The following is a 16,513-nucleotide window of genomic DNA, read 5'->3' as shown; positions in this document are numbered from 1 at the left end:
CAAGCATTCCGATACCCTAGTGCACTATTTTCCGCCTAATGTTTAGTCCGTTTATCAAGTTATTGGAATTAAATTTTATTTCCGTCTCTTGGTAGCAACTTCGTTGCAGTGGTTGTTCACGGCTGGTCAGTGGTCCAAATTACGTTTTCAGCCGAAGTAACTTCGTAGTATTGCACCTTCATTGTGACAATTTTATTTTGTAATACGATATAGAATGCACGTTTCCTATCCATAGATGTTGCTCCTTTACGACTTCCGCTCAATACTCGACACTAAACTTTGTGGGACACCTCGTCGACCCATCTAAGCTACGTGTAGGAGCGTACTAGGATAGCCCTCGCGTTTTTAGCAATTTTCTCTCCAAACTTGCTTTGGACTGAAAACACCTTTAAAGATATTCATCTTCAATTCACGCTGTCACGTCATTACTTTAAAGCTGGACAATTGATTGAGGTAGAGAAAATCGATAAAGCTGGAAAATCGTCATGCAATGAAATATGTTTGAGTGCTGCTTGGCGATACAAATATGAAACCACACCGGATGATCATAAGCCTACACTTGAGAATGTCTTTGTGACATGATATACGACAATTGATTTATACAAGAAAAGGGACAGTTTCAATACCCAGTAAGGCAACACTTCGGTCATTCGTAAAACGCATGTTGAATCGTTGTAAATATCTCACCATTAAACTGGGTTTCATTGGCTCCCTTGTCCCTTATTTGATGGCAAAAATGTCTCTTAACCCTCCGCGAGGCTCGGCTTTATGTAAATGCATGTACTGCGTAAGGGACGTAGAAAAAATTTAAAGACACTTAAGACTGCTTACGCATGGAAAAACCGAAGCATCACATTTCCTTTCAAGCGATGTCATTCTGTTTGTATAATGACTCGTATATCAGAATTTTGCCGAAATTTGTTTCAGCAGTGTCATCGTCATCGCACCGCTATATGTCTGCGTCGTCTTATCGTCGTAACAATTGCAAAGGCATCTGCTGTTGGTGCGTTTGCCGCGCGGCATTTAATGTACGGTATCTCCTCAGCTGCACTTCCGTGGGCGACCGCGTATCACAGGTGCCACTGAGGTGCGCGCTTTAGAGTTTATCAAGGTAGAGATGGATCCGATATCAAAAACTCAGAGGGACTGCTTACTTGTAAGAATGCGCAAAGTTTACGTTTTATTCCAACCTATGAAATCTTCTTTGAATAATGGCAGGTCTGTCGCCATGTCGCGACCATCTCTGTCCCTAGAAGGAGATATATATGGCGCGGAATCCTTGTTGCATAACGGTTGTGGTATTTTTTAGCTGCTGCAAGCACCTCCCTTTTCGCTCACCGAGCAAGGTGTTTGCATTCCCTTGAATCGTCTTTTGAGGCATACATTCGTGGGCGTCTCACACATGCCACTGAAGTAGACGATTTGGAGTAAATCGCCGCAGCGACAGCACAGACATACAGAAATGAGTCAAGTAGTGCAAATATGAACTCTCGTTAACATTGTCATTATCCTTTGGAGGTTGTATCATTTTTTATCTGTGTTATCGATTATTATAAAGCTTGGCCAACTTCCCTTCTTAGCACTGCATATACATAATTACTGGAAGTTACCTTGGCTACTTTAATAACTATTACGCCCAAATTCTACCTGTTGTTTTTCAGAGGTCGACGGTTTGCTGTTATTGCAATCACGATTATTTTTTTAATTACACCTTTTCATATATTGTACTACGACTGAGCGGCATGGTAAATTTTTCTTGTTAGCATTGAATATACAATATTACTTACACATTTTCGGCTTCTTTTGTAATTTGAATTCCCACAACACTTTATGTACGCCACCGCGGTACTGTTGTGTGCGCAGATTATATTATCACTACATCTTTCCTAATGCGTCGTTTTCTTTTTAATTCTTACTATGACTACAAAGCTTGTCCAATTGACTCTGCTAGCGTTCCTTATACACTTCAAAATAATATTACTTGGCCACTTTTGTACCTGACATGACGAAATGCCTCCTCTGGGCCTCCATAATTGCGATTATGTTTTGTCATTACCATCGTGGTTATTCATTTCCCACTGCAACATTGTTTTCTGTTACTTTGTCTGGTGTATTCCCCATTACCCTTAAAAGGACATCTAGACAACCGAAAGTTGTCTAAATGTCTAAAAATTAGACATTTAGACAACCGAAGGTGGTCTAATCCAGTAACTCTGGTCAAAACGGGTGGATTGGCCACCCAAGAAACCAAATATACCAGTCTCTTGGGCAGTACCTTTAAAATAATCTCGTAAATAATTTGAAGTGAGGCTCTCAGTCGCCAAACAGAGGTGACGTACACAGGGACTGACCGGATGTACCAAGAGTCACGTGATCAACTACCGACCAAGAAGCGCGCACACAAGCTCTTGAAAACAAGTAAAATCTTTCTTTACACGTAAACTTTCATGTGGTAAAAGGAACGTAAATGTCCAGGTATAATTCAAGCCATGCCGACGTTCGCCAGCTGCCAAGTAGCTGCGCCGCTGCCGCTTGCGATGATTATCGCAGTTTCGCCGTAGTCACACGCCTGTTACCTCCAATTGTACGTATTCCAATTAAGGTTGCGCTGTGTAAGCCCATCGGTCATGCCGTAAATTCGAATGCATTTCAGAGTTTTCTGATGAACGTGCACCCGCACGCCTGCATGGTCATTATCATCATTAACACCATCTGCTTGTCTACGCCCACTGCAGGGCAAAGGCCTCTCCCATAAATCTGCAATTATCCCGGTCCTGTGCTAACTGCGACCTATTTATCCCTGCATAGTAATAGCACGCAAATGCACGCGTAGTGCCATTAGGTGCTCGTACCCCTGAGTACCTAGACGCTCGCATTACGGGCGAATCCCCTTAGGGGCTTGGGCTGTCGGCGCCTCGTGTCATCGTCGTCCTATGTCGTAGCATCATGTTTTCAAGGTACTAAAACACCGGGACACCCATGTTCAAACGCCTCGCGATAGAACGTTTTGTGCTTCAACGACACGAGACTTAAAGCAAAGCTGTATACCTCTACCCAAAACAGTTTCTTCTCCGTGGGCAAAGACTCGAAGGCGCCAAAAATACCACTATGCACTGCATGATTCGCGCCTTCCCAGGTTTCACCTTAGTGGAGATGGCCCCGAAGTTTTTATTGACGTCACAACTTGTAGTTTTGCGGCCAGAGCAGTGTGACGTAGTACCTTCCGGCGTGGGCCGAAACAGCCATCTGCGCTGCCGGTGACCGAAACTGAAGCTGGATGAAAGAAATGCTTAGAATTGGGATCTGTGACACGTTAAACTAACAGATGCTGCCACGTAGTAACCCGACTAAGGCCCCTTATAACTAGTGCATAAACAACAGGTTAACCCGCGTTGTAAAAGCCGCAACCGTGGAACAAAGCCACCAGCTCCCCTTACGGCGTGCGGTCGGCGACGCAGACGACGCATCGGGTTTCGTCCGCTGCCCTGCCGCCACTTTGCCCGGACTTCTATCCTTCAGTAATGCAGCTGCTTTTACTCACTTCATCTGTCTAAGCTTTATTAAACCCAGTATAACCAAAGTCCAGCGTTCTTATTCCGAAGACACAACAAAACAGCCGCTACATTGGTCGATGTCCACCCAGGAAGTATAATGGGCAGCCTGGAAACAGGGGAAAGAGGTGAACGTAGAAGCTCTACCGAAATAGAATATCTGGGACGAAAACAGTTCGGGCACACCATTCTGAGCTTCCGAAATTGGACTGCAAAGCGTAAGAGTTGCCATGACGTCGTTCTCGCCGTGGTTGCGGTGTCCGCCAGACGTGTCGTAAGTAAAGTGAACAGCCGCGCGGCACATTCGCATTGCGTAACTACCATCGCACTTTGCGTACGGCACCGAGATTGGCGACACAACGGATGTGCTGGGTGCGAAATTTTTTTTGTCGTATGCAACTAGAGCGCGACCAGTGGCTCCTGCGGCCGCGATGGTTCGCTAGGTAGGCTTTTACGTCTCCTTCTTCACCACAATGCCGTCTCACTCACTTTCGGTCGCTCTTTGCGTCACGCGGAACGTCAGGAAATGGAACGAGGCATGAAATGCGCTTGTCAGTTGCTAATGGCTCCCTATTTAAATCATCTTCGGCAAAATTTCTGCATTTTTAATGGACCTTGCGGCCAACAGGTCGTTAATGACTTAGCTTCGTCGGCGTATCAACGCCGAAATTACTTGTGTTCTACTACAGGCCATTGAAGATTCTGTTCTCTTCACTCTGTTCTGACATTATTTTGTTCAATACTTTTCATGTGCAGGAGCATACTCGTACCTGCCCGACTTTTAACTCAAAGTGTATAGACTTTTGGACCCAAGTTTTGTTTGGCTATGAGAAACCGGAAGACAATATCGGGTGTCCAACAAAAGAGCAAGATGGTGAAAGTTTTCAGGTAACCGCTTCATACTTTCATGCTCAAATATATGTTCCTCTAAAACACCATTTCTATGACGATTTATTATAGCGCAACATTCTGTTAATTTTTTACATCTAATGCGTGCGGGCTTGCTTATTCAAGCACAGTATAGACATCTGCTTAGCTTGCGGTGGCACAGAAGTATGCTTTAAATGCTCCCCAATTACGTGTTTAGAATAAATTATTGAAAGATGTTGTTTTTGTTTTGAGTTTTCGAAGTTGCTTAGGACCACTTCTTGAAGCAAAAGTTTGTTCAGATGCACCACTCCCTCATGCAATCCTCCCCGTCGATTTCCACGCGTCGTTTGTGACGGTAAACTGATAATTCCACTGGAATAAAATTAGCATATTTCTGTTCTTGTTAGAATGAGAAAGACAAAATCAACAACAAAAATGTGGAGCACAGACAACATTTAACACACTACCAGAGTGATGTTGACGTTATTGTGAGTGATGTCCTTATGGGGTCATTGGGCAGGCTGCATAAAAACAGGCCATAAGAAAAACCAAATCATTCTTGTATTTAACACATTTAGCATAATCAGGTTCAGCAGCAAAAAGAAATGAAAAGCTTCGCACTGTTTTATTGTGCGTAATTGTACTTTCTTACAAAACGAACCAACTTCTGCTACAGTAAATGGCAGAGAAATCGTTGTTTGTTTGTATATTTGCTTCTACAGAAGAAAGCGGTTGGAGGCTCCTCCCAATACATGGATGACGAAGAACGTCGGGGAGGAAACGAGAAACGCTCGAACTCTGAAGAGTGTCCGTATTGCTCTGAAGCGTGGAATCCTGAAGAATTTTTTGTAAGAATATTACTAGCCCTTTCCTTCTTACGATTATTTTGTATATAAGTTGTTTTTGACATTACTAATCAGGAAAAGCAGGCAAGAAATGCAACCTGAGTACAACTTTACATCGGAGGTGTATTAGACAACGTTTACTCCAGGTTTTTTATTCCGTGCCAGCACCAAGCCCATGCCGTTTTTCACACCCACAAAGCAGTGCATACCCACAGTGCTGCATAGACCAACGCTTTTAGTAGGATGTCCTGTTTTGTATGAGTTCCAACACTCCTACAATGCAACTGACAGGGCACTAAGCGCATATACTCGGTGGTGCTGGAGCCAGACATCCCTGCCACAGACAGCGCTGATGTCAGAAGTGCGAAGATCTGTGACGGGGTACTAATCTTCACTGCCTACATAAGACGTGTAAAGTCAAGAACAGGCAACGCCATCTGTGTATAGGCATCTCGCAGGTTCAAGTCCAGAACACACAAAGCATAATGCTGCATTCAATACCACAATTTAAGCTATTGGTTTTGCAACAGCCGTGGGAGTTTCCACATCACACCTTAAGGGAAAGCAACATTCTGTTCCTCTGTGGACCCAATCCCGTCACTTCCATTACGTATCCCGGTCCGCCTAGTGGTTTGCTCAGAATTCTTCTCCTATTCTTTGAAGTTACTGCTAAACCACCTCAGATGTGCTTTTCTATCATGAGGATAAACTGTGGGGTTTTTACGCAGTCGCTGTGGGTTCGAGACCTGGCAATGCGAACTGTTTGGCCAAGACTCCTTATGTTCTACAGAAACACATTCTTTTAGGTCACTTTTACACGCTTTTTAATAATGGGGATTGGTTTGGGGGCGGGGCAGAGCATATTAACACGTTCAAATGTTTTACTACTTCAGACAGTAAGCGCAAGGTTGTACCGAGGGATTAACGAAATTTCGGAAAAGGGAATTGGCGAGTAGCTGTGAGGCTTCGACGACCGTTGTAATCATTACTGGCCAATCCACCTCAGCTGGTATATTGTTGCCCCTACATTCAGCATCATCGTTTCGTATAGTTATAATTGCGGTGACCGACGTTCCAGACCTCAAGCTGCGGGTCCTGGTTGATAAATTTGTGCCCAAAATCTTAAAGGGACACTGAAGTGATATGTAAACATTGCGGGATTACTAGCGCAAATTGTAGTCCGGAGTCCCCAGGCCATGTTTCGACCACTCTAGGCGCGTTTACGCGATTTTATTTAGTAGAAAAACTAATTCGAAAACGCTGTGCTCCTCTCTTTACGCTCGCCCATTTTCTGTGGCGTTTTCGTGTGACGTCAGGAGGGGATGAGCTGGCAATTGGCTGCGCCACGGCTGCGCTACTGCACGGCTCCCCGGCCGACAGAGTCAGTCGGCCCAGCGTTTCGTCCGCCGGCCGCCGGCGGGTCGTCGCAATCAAGGAGGTTAAAAAAAAAATTGCTTGGTCGCAATTCGTTCGCTTAGTTGAAACGAAGCCAGGACACGTTTGTGAATGGAAGAATGTGCCTTTCTTTACTTGGTTTGTTTGTACACTGTATCTAGCTCCAAGTCAAGGTCGCTTCACACAAGCGCTGCACATGCGACGCTTCGCTGACTGGTACGCCAGTAGGAAAATATAAGGCCTCTTGAAGGCGGGAGAAGAGTCAGCGAAGTCAATATAGGTACTAAGCAAATAAAATCAACTGATATTTTTACCGTACAGCGTAAAACTAGGGCGCGGGAAGCACTTTTTTTGCGCTGGGCGAACAAGCACAGCGGTCAGCAGCACGACTACGCATCTGCGAACGCTTTTCCGTCTACGAAATGCAATTGCTAGACGTGAGCTACTGTGGAAACTCGGGCGACGCTTACTGCACGATCGCAGTACAACAAATAGTCACCTAAGCGGCTTGAAATGCCAAAACTAAATAAAAGTGTAAACCGGTTGTACAATATATACCCTATATTAGCAAGGCCTTCGTCGCCCGCTTCGTGGCTCAGTGGTCTGGTGTGCTAGGTATGTCACCGCAAGTGTTTTGCGAGTCGCGAGTTCAAATCCCCGCGGGTACGTGCTTTTTTTTTTGTAACTCAACTTTTTTGTTTTCCGCCGATGTTTTCTATATTGAGTTCACCTTTTTTTGGGCCGCAACGTTCATGGCTACACGAACTAGTTCACAAAACGCGCGCAGGCTGGCACTGGCGCGCTAGCGAGTTCTCGTTGGCGTGCTGTTGCCATAAGCACCGACTGCTTGCAGGCAGTGGGCACAGGCCAGAATGAACAGACCCTTGGCCTGGTGCGAACACGCTTTTTACGATACACGCATGAGGGAGGCAAGCTCCAAATATGGGGGAAAAGCGCATGACATTTGGGCGTCTGCGGGTACGCGGAGGGCGTTCATGCACTGCGTAGGTCTCGGCTAGTGAATGCTACGACTACAAGCCGTCCTGGGAGGCTTATCTTGTGCATTTTACAGCCGACAACATGGCAGAAGCGCGGTACGATGATTACTGAGATATTGAGAATGCCCATCCAACAAAGCCATTGGTTATGTTTTACAGAACCGAAACCGAAACCGAAACTTGTGTGATTGCTAACCTTGGGCATCGTCCAATCACGGCGCCCCTCCTCTCAACGTCACAGCCTTAGTTGGTGCGGCCGCCGCAAACCGCGCATGGTAGTTTTTCTTCTTTCGCGCTTTGTAAAATAATTACCGATTTGTCAACCGGATAAACGATGAAAAGTGTGCTAATTTGAGCCAGTCGACGCAGTGGAAGCAAAAACGGGAGCTTGACAAATTCACTTCAGTGTCCCTTTAACGCTGGGGTAATGTCAGACCGTCGGAAACACGTTTGCAGCCACATATTTTCGTTCATAGCCAGGCGCGATTTAAAGCCGGCACATATCTACCGTATAATGCGGAATATATATGTCGAGATTTTTTACAGAAAAATTTGCCGAGAAGTCACCCCTCGACCTATATTGCAGTCATTTGGCAGTTGTCATCTGGCGACCGGGCAGCCCGGACGTCCTTAGACAATCGGGAATTTTGATCAGAGATTTCTGGCTGCGTACAGCAAATGGGAATGCTGAGCACAGGATGTGGTTTCGCAGGTTTGGGGGCGCCGCTTTTTTCAGCAGCTGAAACAACGCGATCATGCGTGATGCGCACGCAATATCAGTCCTGTTAATTGCCATTACGCGTCTTCAAAAACTCCATACAAGAGTTTATTCTGGAGTAGTTTTGCCTAGTCGTCAATTGCAGCACGAAGAACGCAAAAAATTGGGCCACTGGAGTAATTACTAGCTTACTGGCCGGAGTTCTTTATGTGTTCTCCCTGCGACAGTTGTTGTAAAAAACAGGTCACACCTGGCGCGTACCCTGCTTCACACCTACGGGGAGTGCGTGAACATGAATGAACAACCATAGCCGCCACGATCGTGGAGAAACGTTCGACCTGTCGGAGCTGTTCCGCAAGAGAACCCAGGACGTTATAACAAATGGGTCGTGTCTCGTCCCAGCTGCCTTCACCTTGGTTAGATTACCTGGTAACAGAGTTGCGACACGGGGTGTGGCACATCGCATTTACACAGCACTGCTGCCCAATGATGAAATCTGCTGCAACGCAGGTTGCTTTTTCTGGGTTCGCAGGTTAGGCCGACCAGCGTAGAGGAAGCGAGGCCTATTGGCGTCGCACATGGACGAAGTATAGTCACGAGACAATATTATATATTAAAATACTGTAATACAAATCAGTCAACCTAATTGGTAAAATCCTATGAAAGGGCTTATGCACTAATGTTCGGGCTCACCTGTGGTGGTAGAGCTTCGCAGCGGTCCGATGACGTCATTGAGCTTGACGTTGGCGCCATCGCGGTTTGCTGATGACGGGATGTTTTTTCTCGTATGCTTGCTGGTCTAGGAAAGCCACTGCGTTGTCGACGCGCACATACCGTCCGCAGTAGTGCAGGCCAGAAGAAATATGTGGCTAGGCATTGAGGTCCAAGAACTCGCCGAGCACCTTGTGCCTCCTGCCTCCTACTAGCCACATATCTCCGCTTTCTCCCTTTTCTACTTCCTTTCCTATTCCACGTGCTTTTGGTTGACATAAACTCGCGCGCATCTTCATAATGTTTGAACGCCCCGGCAAGCTCTTTCTGACACCTGGGGTGCATTTACATCACTGTGTTAAGCACGATTCCTCGAGCACTTTTTCTTGTTCAGGTGACTGCAGTATCGGCCATCTCGTGCACCGTCATTCGACGGTCCTACGCAGCAAGGACCTTGTGCTTGTCGTTACATCCAGAGTGGGGAGCACAAATTGGCTTCAGAGCTTGCTTTATTATGATTTGATGGGTTTCCATGTTTAAATTTGTTCGTGTATAATAAACTATCTTAATCAATGGCTACTGTCCAGGTGTACTCTAGGTTACTCAGATTTTCAACGCGCAGTTGTCAGTTTATTTGTACAATTTGCTTATCACTGCACGAAACTCCTGTCACTTTATTTTCCTCTCAAGTGGTGGCAGTTTCGCTTTAAACGACACGTGTTAACCACAGCGCAGTTATCGCGAATGTCTTGACTGAGCTAGATTTAAACGGCAGACTGAACCTTGCCCGACCTTACGTTCCCATAAAAATTCTAGTGCCATCTCGCTGGCATTTATATAAATTTTCAACCGGCAATGGTAAACGTCGGTGGAATGACGCGTACCTTCTCTTCGGACATCGCAGATAATGCGGCAACCTTACAAACTATCGTGCTTATTTTCAGGACCACTTAAGAAGCTGCGAGGAGCAGTTCATCAACTGCCCCGAATGTGAACTAAGGGTGCACAAAGATAGCTATAAAGAACACCTGAACCAGAAGTGCCTTAGAAAAGACCGAGTTGACAACCACGCTGAGGTGAGTGCCTTGGGCTGCCACCGTGCTGCATAGAGAAGTTGCTCAGTGAGTATCGAGCACGATATTCCACCACCGGCTCGCGCCCGTCCCTTACGCCTTGCGCTGCCATTTATAGTACCATTGCTTGTAGGGATCTGATGACTTCAAGTTTTTCCCTCAGTCGGCGCTTGTTCATGCTGTCTAATCCCGCAGAAGCCATATCACTGCATTCAGAAAGGGAAGTGTGCATGGCTGCACTGAAGCGTCGCTGCTGCAAGCATATATTTCTTGCGTCGGCCTCAACGCCATCATTAGGGGTATTGGTATGGGCTACGTTTCTCGTGATTGCGCTGGCGTTTGGTAGGTACCGCTTGCAACGCGATACGCATTGCGTCATGAGATGTGACACATGTCGTTCCGCAAGTTACTTGTTTTTCTAGCAGTGGGATATCCCCGATGTGTCAGCGGCGTCATGTTCGGTTGCGCGGGTCACTTTTTTTGTAATGTTATCGTCGAGAGTTAACGTCGGTGCGATAATGCAAACGCCCAAGCGACCTTGATAGCCTGGCCTAAACCTGGCGAGCCTGTGCATTCTTGTTAGGAACACTTATGCGTTGGGAGCATAGCTAGGACATTTAGTATTCAATGTTTAAACTTCTTTTTTTTAAATACCTGAAGAGGCACTGCTGCTGGTTGGCAGCACGTGGAAAGACTTTGGTCTGCACAAAAAAAAATGGGGAATTTTGTGGAGGTAGGTGTCCTGGCAAAAGAGCAAAAGTAGTCCGACCATGTAGTTCAACTAGGTATACACCGTCCGTGCAGTTCAAGAGGAGACAAACTGCACATAAATGCAGCGACAGAGCAGCTGTCGCAGGACATGAGACAGCAAACTTAAATAATTACATCATGTACAGTGACAGGGAAAACCAAGGATGCATGGATTTGAAATATTTACCGTAAAACGAGGTGACCACAAAAACTGCGTGTGATGACTTATGGTGATGTGCAGAGTGACAAGGTTTATTAGATCAAATATTTCAGTCGGCTAAAACATCTTCGGCTACTGGGAAAAATCGCATGCTTGACCATTGGAACTTTTGCTTCATTTATGTTTCCTTTACAAAATGTTCCGACAACGGCTGCCTCGTTTTTGTATGCCTACAGTGGGCCTTTGGCATAATATACTGCCTAGAGGCAGCAGTATTCATTTGGGGCAAAGAGTCTTGCGTCAAGTTTACTTAGCATGCCTGAGTACTTCGTACACGCTAAGTTCTGGTTGAACCCAGTACTGCATATAGACAGCTTCAGTACCTTTACTTGAGTTCACGACAATACTGCGCAAAAAAAAACGCTTGGTGTGGGTTATGCCTGTGCGATAAAAGTTCAGTTGTGTCGAAACGACTAGCGCTGTGGGTAAGGCCTCGTGATATAAACGCTTACCGTTGTTCATGGCAAATTTTAGGAGGAGGACCACTTGAGTTAACTTACTAATTTTTTGTGGAGCTGACATTCCGGAAAATTCATTTGGATATATATACAGCACCGAACTCAACGCATATATTTGAATGGAAAAAAAACAATGAGGGCTCATTTTACGAGGAAGATGGCTGCCTACGTATTCTGGGGCGGATATTATCAGGGATTCTGTAGTTAGTTATTGCTGCGGGAATTCTTTGTAGTGAGATGGAGGGCACTTTATCTCGTCCCAACTTACATGTGGGAGAGAATAAACGTCCACAGGAGCATCAAAATATGCGCTGCTGCCTCTAGTTCAGAACTCCACTAGACTCCATTTGCAACGGCCATTTCACCAGGTGAAGCTAGAGGCCAAGACGGGAGACGGACGGTACTTAAAAGAAGGCAACACCTATTAGGCAAAGTCAGCTGGCGTTAAAACAATTTTTACCTCTGTTTTTGGCGGCTTTTACAACTGGATGTACGGTGGAGTTGAACTATCTGCGTAAACTATCTCGAAAAACACAACTGAGAAGCTTCCTGCGAGTCCATTATAACAATGTCCGCATGCGTCAGGGAGATTGCCAGTGTAAAGGCTGCCTCCCCGTCCTTAGTCATCGTTTTGGTGGTCATCGTTGAATGAAGAATAGTGTCCGTAGTTGCCCTGCTACCGCAGTCGGGGTCGCCGTGCATGACGTCCCAATCTTCTTTGTCGAGAGCACGCGGTCTCGCCTCTCTTCTTCCTGGGTGGTGATTAGAGTACCGAATGCGAGGTGTGAGGGCAATGTCAATGTCAGTTCTTACCCGTAGCACTTTCTCAGGGGTTGCCATTCTCGTACTTGTTGGGAGGTACTTGTTACAACTCTCCTCTTGGTGGCATCGCACCAGTCGCTGTCTGCTACGCGACGTGGGCCTAAACACCCTGGGTGGGAGTGGCGTGCGAGGCGAATTTCGATAAATTTCTTTTTAGATGTACGTGTGGGGGAACCTGAGATAACGTTTGTTAGCTATTCGAATCAGGGCGTTGAAATTGGCCAGGTTGTGGCGTAGGAAACTGTATAGGTCAGGTGCGAAGTAACAAAAACGTGTACAAAAAAGTGCGTTATCACTAAAGTCCAGGAATAAAACAACATGTTTTTTATGTGATCTCTTGGATTGAGTGACCACTCCCACATCACTGGGCTCAAATTAGGGAGGTTTTTCTCCGCCACTATCATCCCCGTTATTTGTCGTAATGCGGGTGATTTTTGCCGTGGTGTGTATTAGCCGCTTGATAAGAATGGTATTCAAAAAGTCCTCCTGGAATGTTATTCAGATAATATTGAGGTGGAGGAACGGCAACGGGATATAGCCGGCAATTCAATCACAAAGAGCCAGTGTTCTTCTTGCAGTGCTCCGTTGTAAACTGAGGGGAACTAAGGAAACTGTTCATGGTGCCTTCAATGACGTACATAGTGCGCAAACGGCACAGACGTGCGTGAAGGCATAGATTTTCAATATCTGGATTAGTCTACAAGCATTAAATATTGGCAGACTTCTCTGGTGGGCGAGCCGTAATTACCACAGAAGTAAATAGGGCAGCCTCCATTGCTCTCGCCGTAGATAGAGAGACGGGAAGTGAATGGCGTGATATGTGCGTAAACGGGAAAGGAAAATGCTGTTACAACTCGTGTCTTGTGGCACGATCTGCAGTATAGCAACCATATGAGTGGCCGATTCTCGCCGGATGACTTCCCAAACATAACTGCTTCGCGTGGTTGGGTTAATCACCTCGCAGGAAACGTCATTTTAGTGGTCCTCCGCCACGCAATATCCTGAAACCGGAAGCAATGCACGTGCATTCTTGTTGAGCTGAAGCTGTAAAGACGTGCTTATGTAATACAGATGAGCACTAGTGCCTAGGACCTTCCCGTCAGCTTTTAGTTTGGCTGATGAGCTGTTCATGGCAGCACTAAAAACTTAACAAATTTGAAAGTTTAAATGTCGTGTGCGTTAAAATTACCCATTTATTTTTTTTTTCACTTGGAAAGGCAGAATCCGCGAGGACTTTTGCTTAAGCGCTGAACTTCCGTGAAATGGCAAGGCATCTCTTTTTTCTGCTTCGGACCTCTCGTTGTTGAGCACTGTTATGATTTGCTAAAGTGGATAATGCATATGCCAGACATTGCCACATTCGATGTTCCTTCCCAAGCCATAGCTATCCGCGATAATTGAAAGTCCATGCATAACAGGACATACACTATCGGAGTACCATCCGGTGATTGTATTCAGGGAGCATGTCACTAAAAAGCAATCGACTCCTTGTTTTGACACTGTTTTCTATTTTCCGAATAATAATTGCAGACGATGCTCCCTAGGCCCTTCAGTGATGAACTGGTTTTAAAATTTGCTGATTTCGTCATTATATTACAATTTTAATTATACCTGGCATCGTTCAATGCGTTAAAATGGGCGCGTCAACGCAACTGTGATGCGTTAAAATATGCTTAAAACTCCCTACAATGAGGGGGAATGGCAGAGAGTAGAATTAATAAACTGCTCTTACGGTTGTCCTTTCTGGGGCACTCATTGTGTCTGAAACTGTTGAAATGCTTTGATATGTTCCACAATCGCGAAGTAATGCCAACAGCTCGAGGCATGCTATCCATATCTGTGTTCACGTTTGGTTATACCAATCCTCATATCGCTTTCAGACAGCACCAAAAAGCAACGGCAAAGAAGCGGGAAAACAAGATGGCGTTGAAGACCTCAAGGAGAAAGTAAAGGTGAGCTTTTGTAGTATCCTCGTGGCTTGTCACACTACAACGCCTCGTAAGGTACAGTGTACTAGGGTTTTATAGCCTCTTTTTATAGAACACTCCGAGTGCACACATTTCAAGCAGTATTAGTGCTGCTGAAGACTGATGTGGAAGACTTCGCTGGGGATGTTAATGAGACCATGAAAACAACATACAACATTGCGTCATTCAAACGAACTAGCCTTTGTTAACACGACACTTATATCAAATGTCGTTCTTTTCGCACGCAAAAACTGAACTAAAAAGTTCTCAATCGTAGTCTAAACAACGCAGCATGTGACATAATATAGGAACTAAAAATTTATTTGTTTCTGAGTTCATTACTTCCCAGGAGAAGAGTGTTACATACTTCTTTTAGAATTCAAGTGTTTGATCGAGTAGTACTACCGGCACCACCAAATCTCAAAACCATGTTTCTTGTTGCTGGGTTTGCTTGGCGGCCGCCAGTCATAAGACTTGTACTCTCTAGAAGGGCACAATGTCTTGGCAAGAAAGTGTCTGGTGAACCGTCACTACGCCATGTCTTTTTCATGATACCTTGACGAATCTTTTTCAGTTGACGTTGAAATTGCACCACCTTTATGGAGAAAACACTGAATATTGCACGAAGCAAACTTGCACTTTGATATTGGCCTCTTTGAACTAAAATTTATTTTGCGCAAATCGTAATAATTTACCATACGAAACCGGTGTGGAACGCTGTTTAATCGAACCGGAACTCACCATGAACAAAACTGAAGTCCCCCGAACCAGCACTGTAACTGAACAGATATGCTTTTCTGTTCCACACACTGATGCGTTCTTGCGTGCGTGATCGCGTGCGTGAATGTGTGTGTACACATTGCTTGAACCACAACAGGCTAACAAATTAGGCGCTCGGTAAATTATTGCCGAAAGGAAACCTCGCAGTATATAAACAGCAGCGGCGCACGTCACGCCCTGGTCGTACTATACACCGCCGCACACTGGTTGAGTAAAAAACAGTACATTGGGGATGGTCACCTGTTTCATGACTGCACATCAGTGAGTCGGGCAGGGTGAAACTGGAGCGGGAAGGGATTGGCGACAACAGAGTATGGTCTTCGTTTGCTGGGATCGGTTGAGGGATTTTACGGACTGTCAGTGGCCCTGCAATCGTAATATATGAATTATTGCAGCTTCGGAGTTCTTTACAGATTTCCGAGAAGCATGTACACCATCCTTAAAGCAAACGAAACATGCTTCAATTAGAGATAATTTAGATCTTCATATCTCTTTCAGGATCTAGAAAAGAGGATTAAAGCACTCGAGGATCCTCTGATACGGCTCATCCGAAAACTGAAAGAAGAGGAGAAAAAGTAGATGAGTGGTACTATGATGTAGGGCGACGTCCTGCTATTTTGCCCTGCCGTGGTGTTTTTTTTTTGTTTGTTGGTTTGTTTGGGTTTTCTTACAAATTGCAAACTTTTTTTATAGCACGTGCGATGACAATGTACGTTTTATTAAGCAATTAAGCAATCATGACGGAAATCATCGGCACCGTCTCTTTTGTTTGTACTTGAAATAAAACTATCCATTTCGCATCTATTGCATAGGAATTTTATATCAAGACTTGGTCTTGTGATGTCGCTTTTGAACAAGAATAAGAATTTGATATCTCACCATATCCTTCCTTCCGAAATTATTTCCCTGAGCCAGCGCTTGAGAAACTGTCAACAATCTCATGACAAAATATAACGGTTCGAGCAGAAGAATGCTCAGGTAAGTTCAGAGCAAGCATGAGTGCTATGTCTTTTTCAACGATTCATAATGTAGCAAGAGGACGATGATTGCCGTGGACGACATGAATAACTCAAAACCTTGCATACACTTTCTTCTGAGTCCTGAAGACGATAGCCACGCGCAAGTTTATGTCGCAGCGGCGATGAGTAGGTAATATGGGCTGTTCGAGGCGGACAGCAAGGGAGGGGTTGGTTGGGGCACAACAAATCGACGGCACTCCCAAAGCGGGGCTGAGGTCTGTAATCCCAAATGGGGAGTCTTGTAAACAAGTTCTTCCTTCTTTTGCTTTCTGGCTATTTTGTGGCGCCTATGCTGTCCGCCACGCATGCTGCCACCCCCTTCAGAGTTGTAAACAT

The 16,513-nt window shown here is 45.4% G+C and overlaps 1 protein-coding gene across 2 annotated transcripts in view; it reads left to right on the top strand.

Annotated features, from left to right (window-relative positions):
* LOC144142804 (uncharacterized) overlaps window positions 1–15,984 on the top strand; it is an 83,816-nt gene extending 67,832 nt beyond the window's left edge. For both annotated transcript variants that reach the window (XM_077674561.1, XM_077674560.1), the window contains exons 16-20: window positions 4,308–4,439; window positions 5,144–5,269; window positions 10,033–10,164; window positions 14,292–14,363; window positions 15,657–15,984. In XM_077674561.1, the coding sequence (XP_077530687.1) occupies window positions 4,308–4,439; window positions 5,144–5,269; window positions 10,033–10,164; window positions 14,292–14,363; window positions 15,657–15,737 (543 nt within the window). In that variant the 3' untranslated portion in view covers window positions 15,738–15,984. The remainder of the gene's footprint in view (window positions 1–4,307; window positions 4,440–5,143; window positions 5,270–10,032; window positions 10,165–14,291; window positions 14,364–15,656) is intronic.
* Window positions 15,985–16,513: the final 529 nt, after the last annotated feature.

This window comes from Haemaphysalis longicornis, unplaced genomic scaffold, assembly GCF_048455015.1.
Source record: "Haemaphysalis longicornis isolate Haplotype H1 unplaced genomic scaffold, Haemaphysalis longicornis Haplotype H1 scaffold_6, whole genome shotgun sequence".
In the NCBI taxonomy this organism is placed as follows: domain Eukaryota; kingdom Metazoa; phylum Arthropoda; class Arachnida; order Ixodida; family Ixodidae; genus Haemaphysalis; species Haemaphysalis longicornis.
The sequence above is the reverse complement of the archived record's forward strand: the minus strand, read 5'-3'. Positions and strand labels throughout refer to the sequence as shown.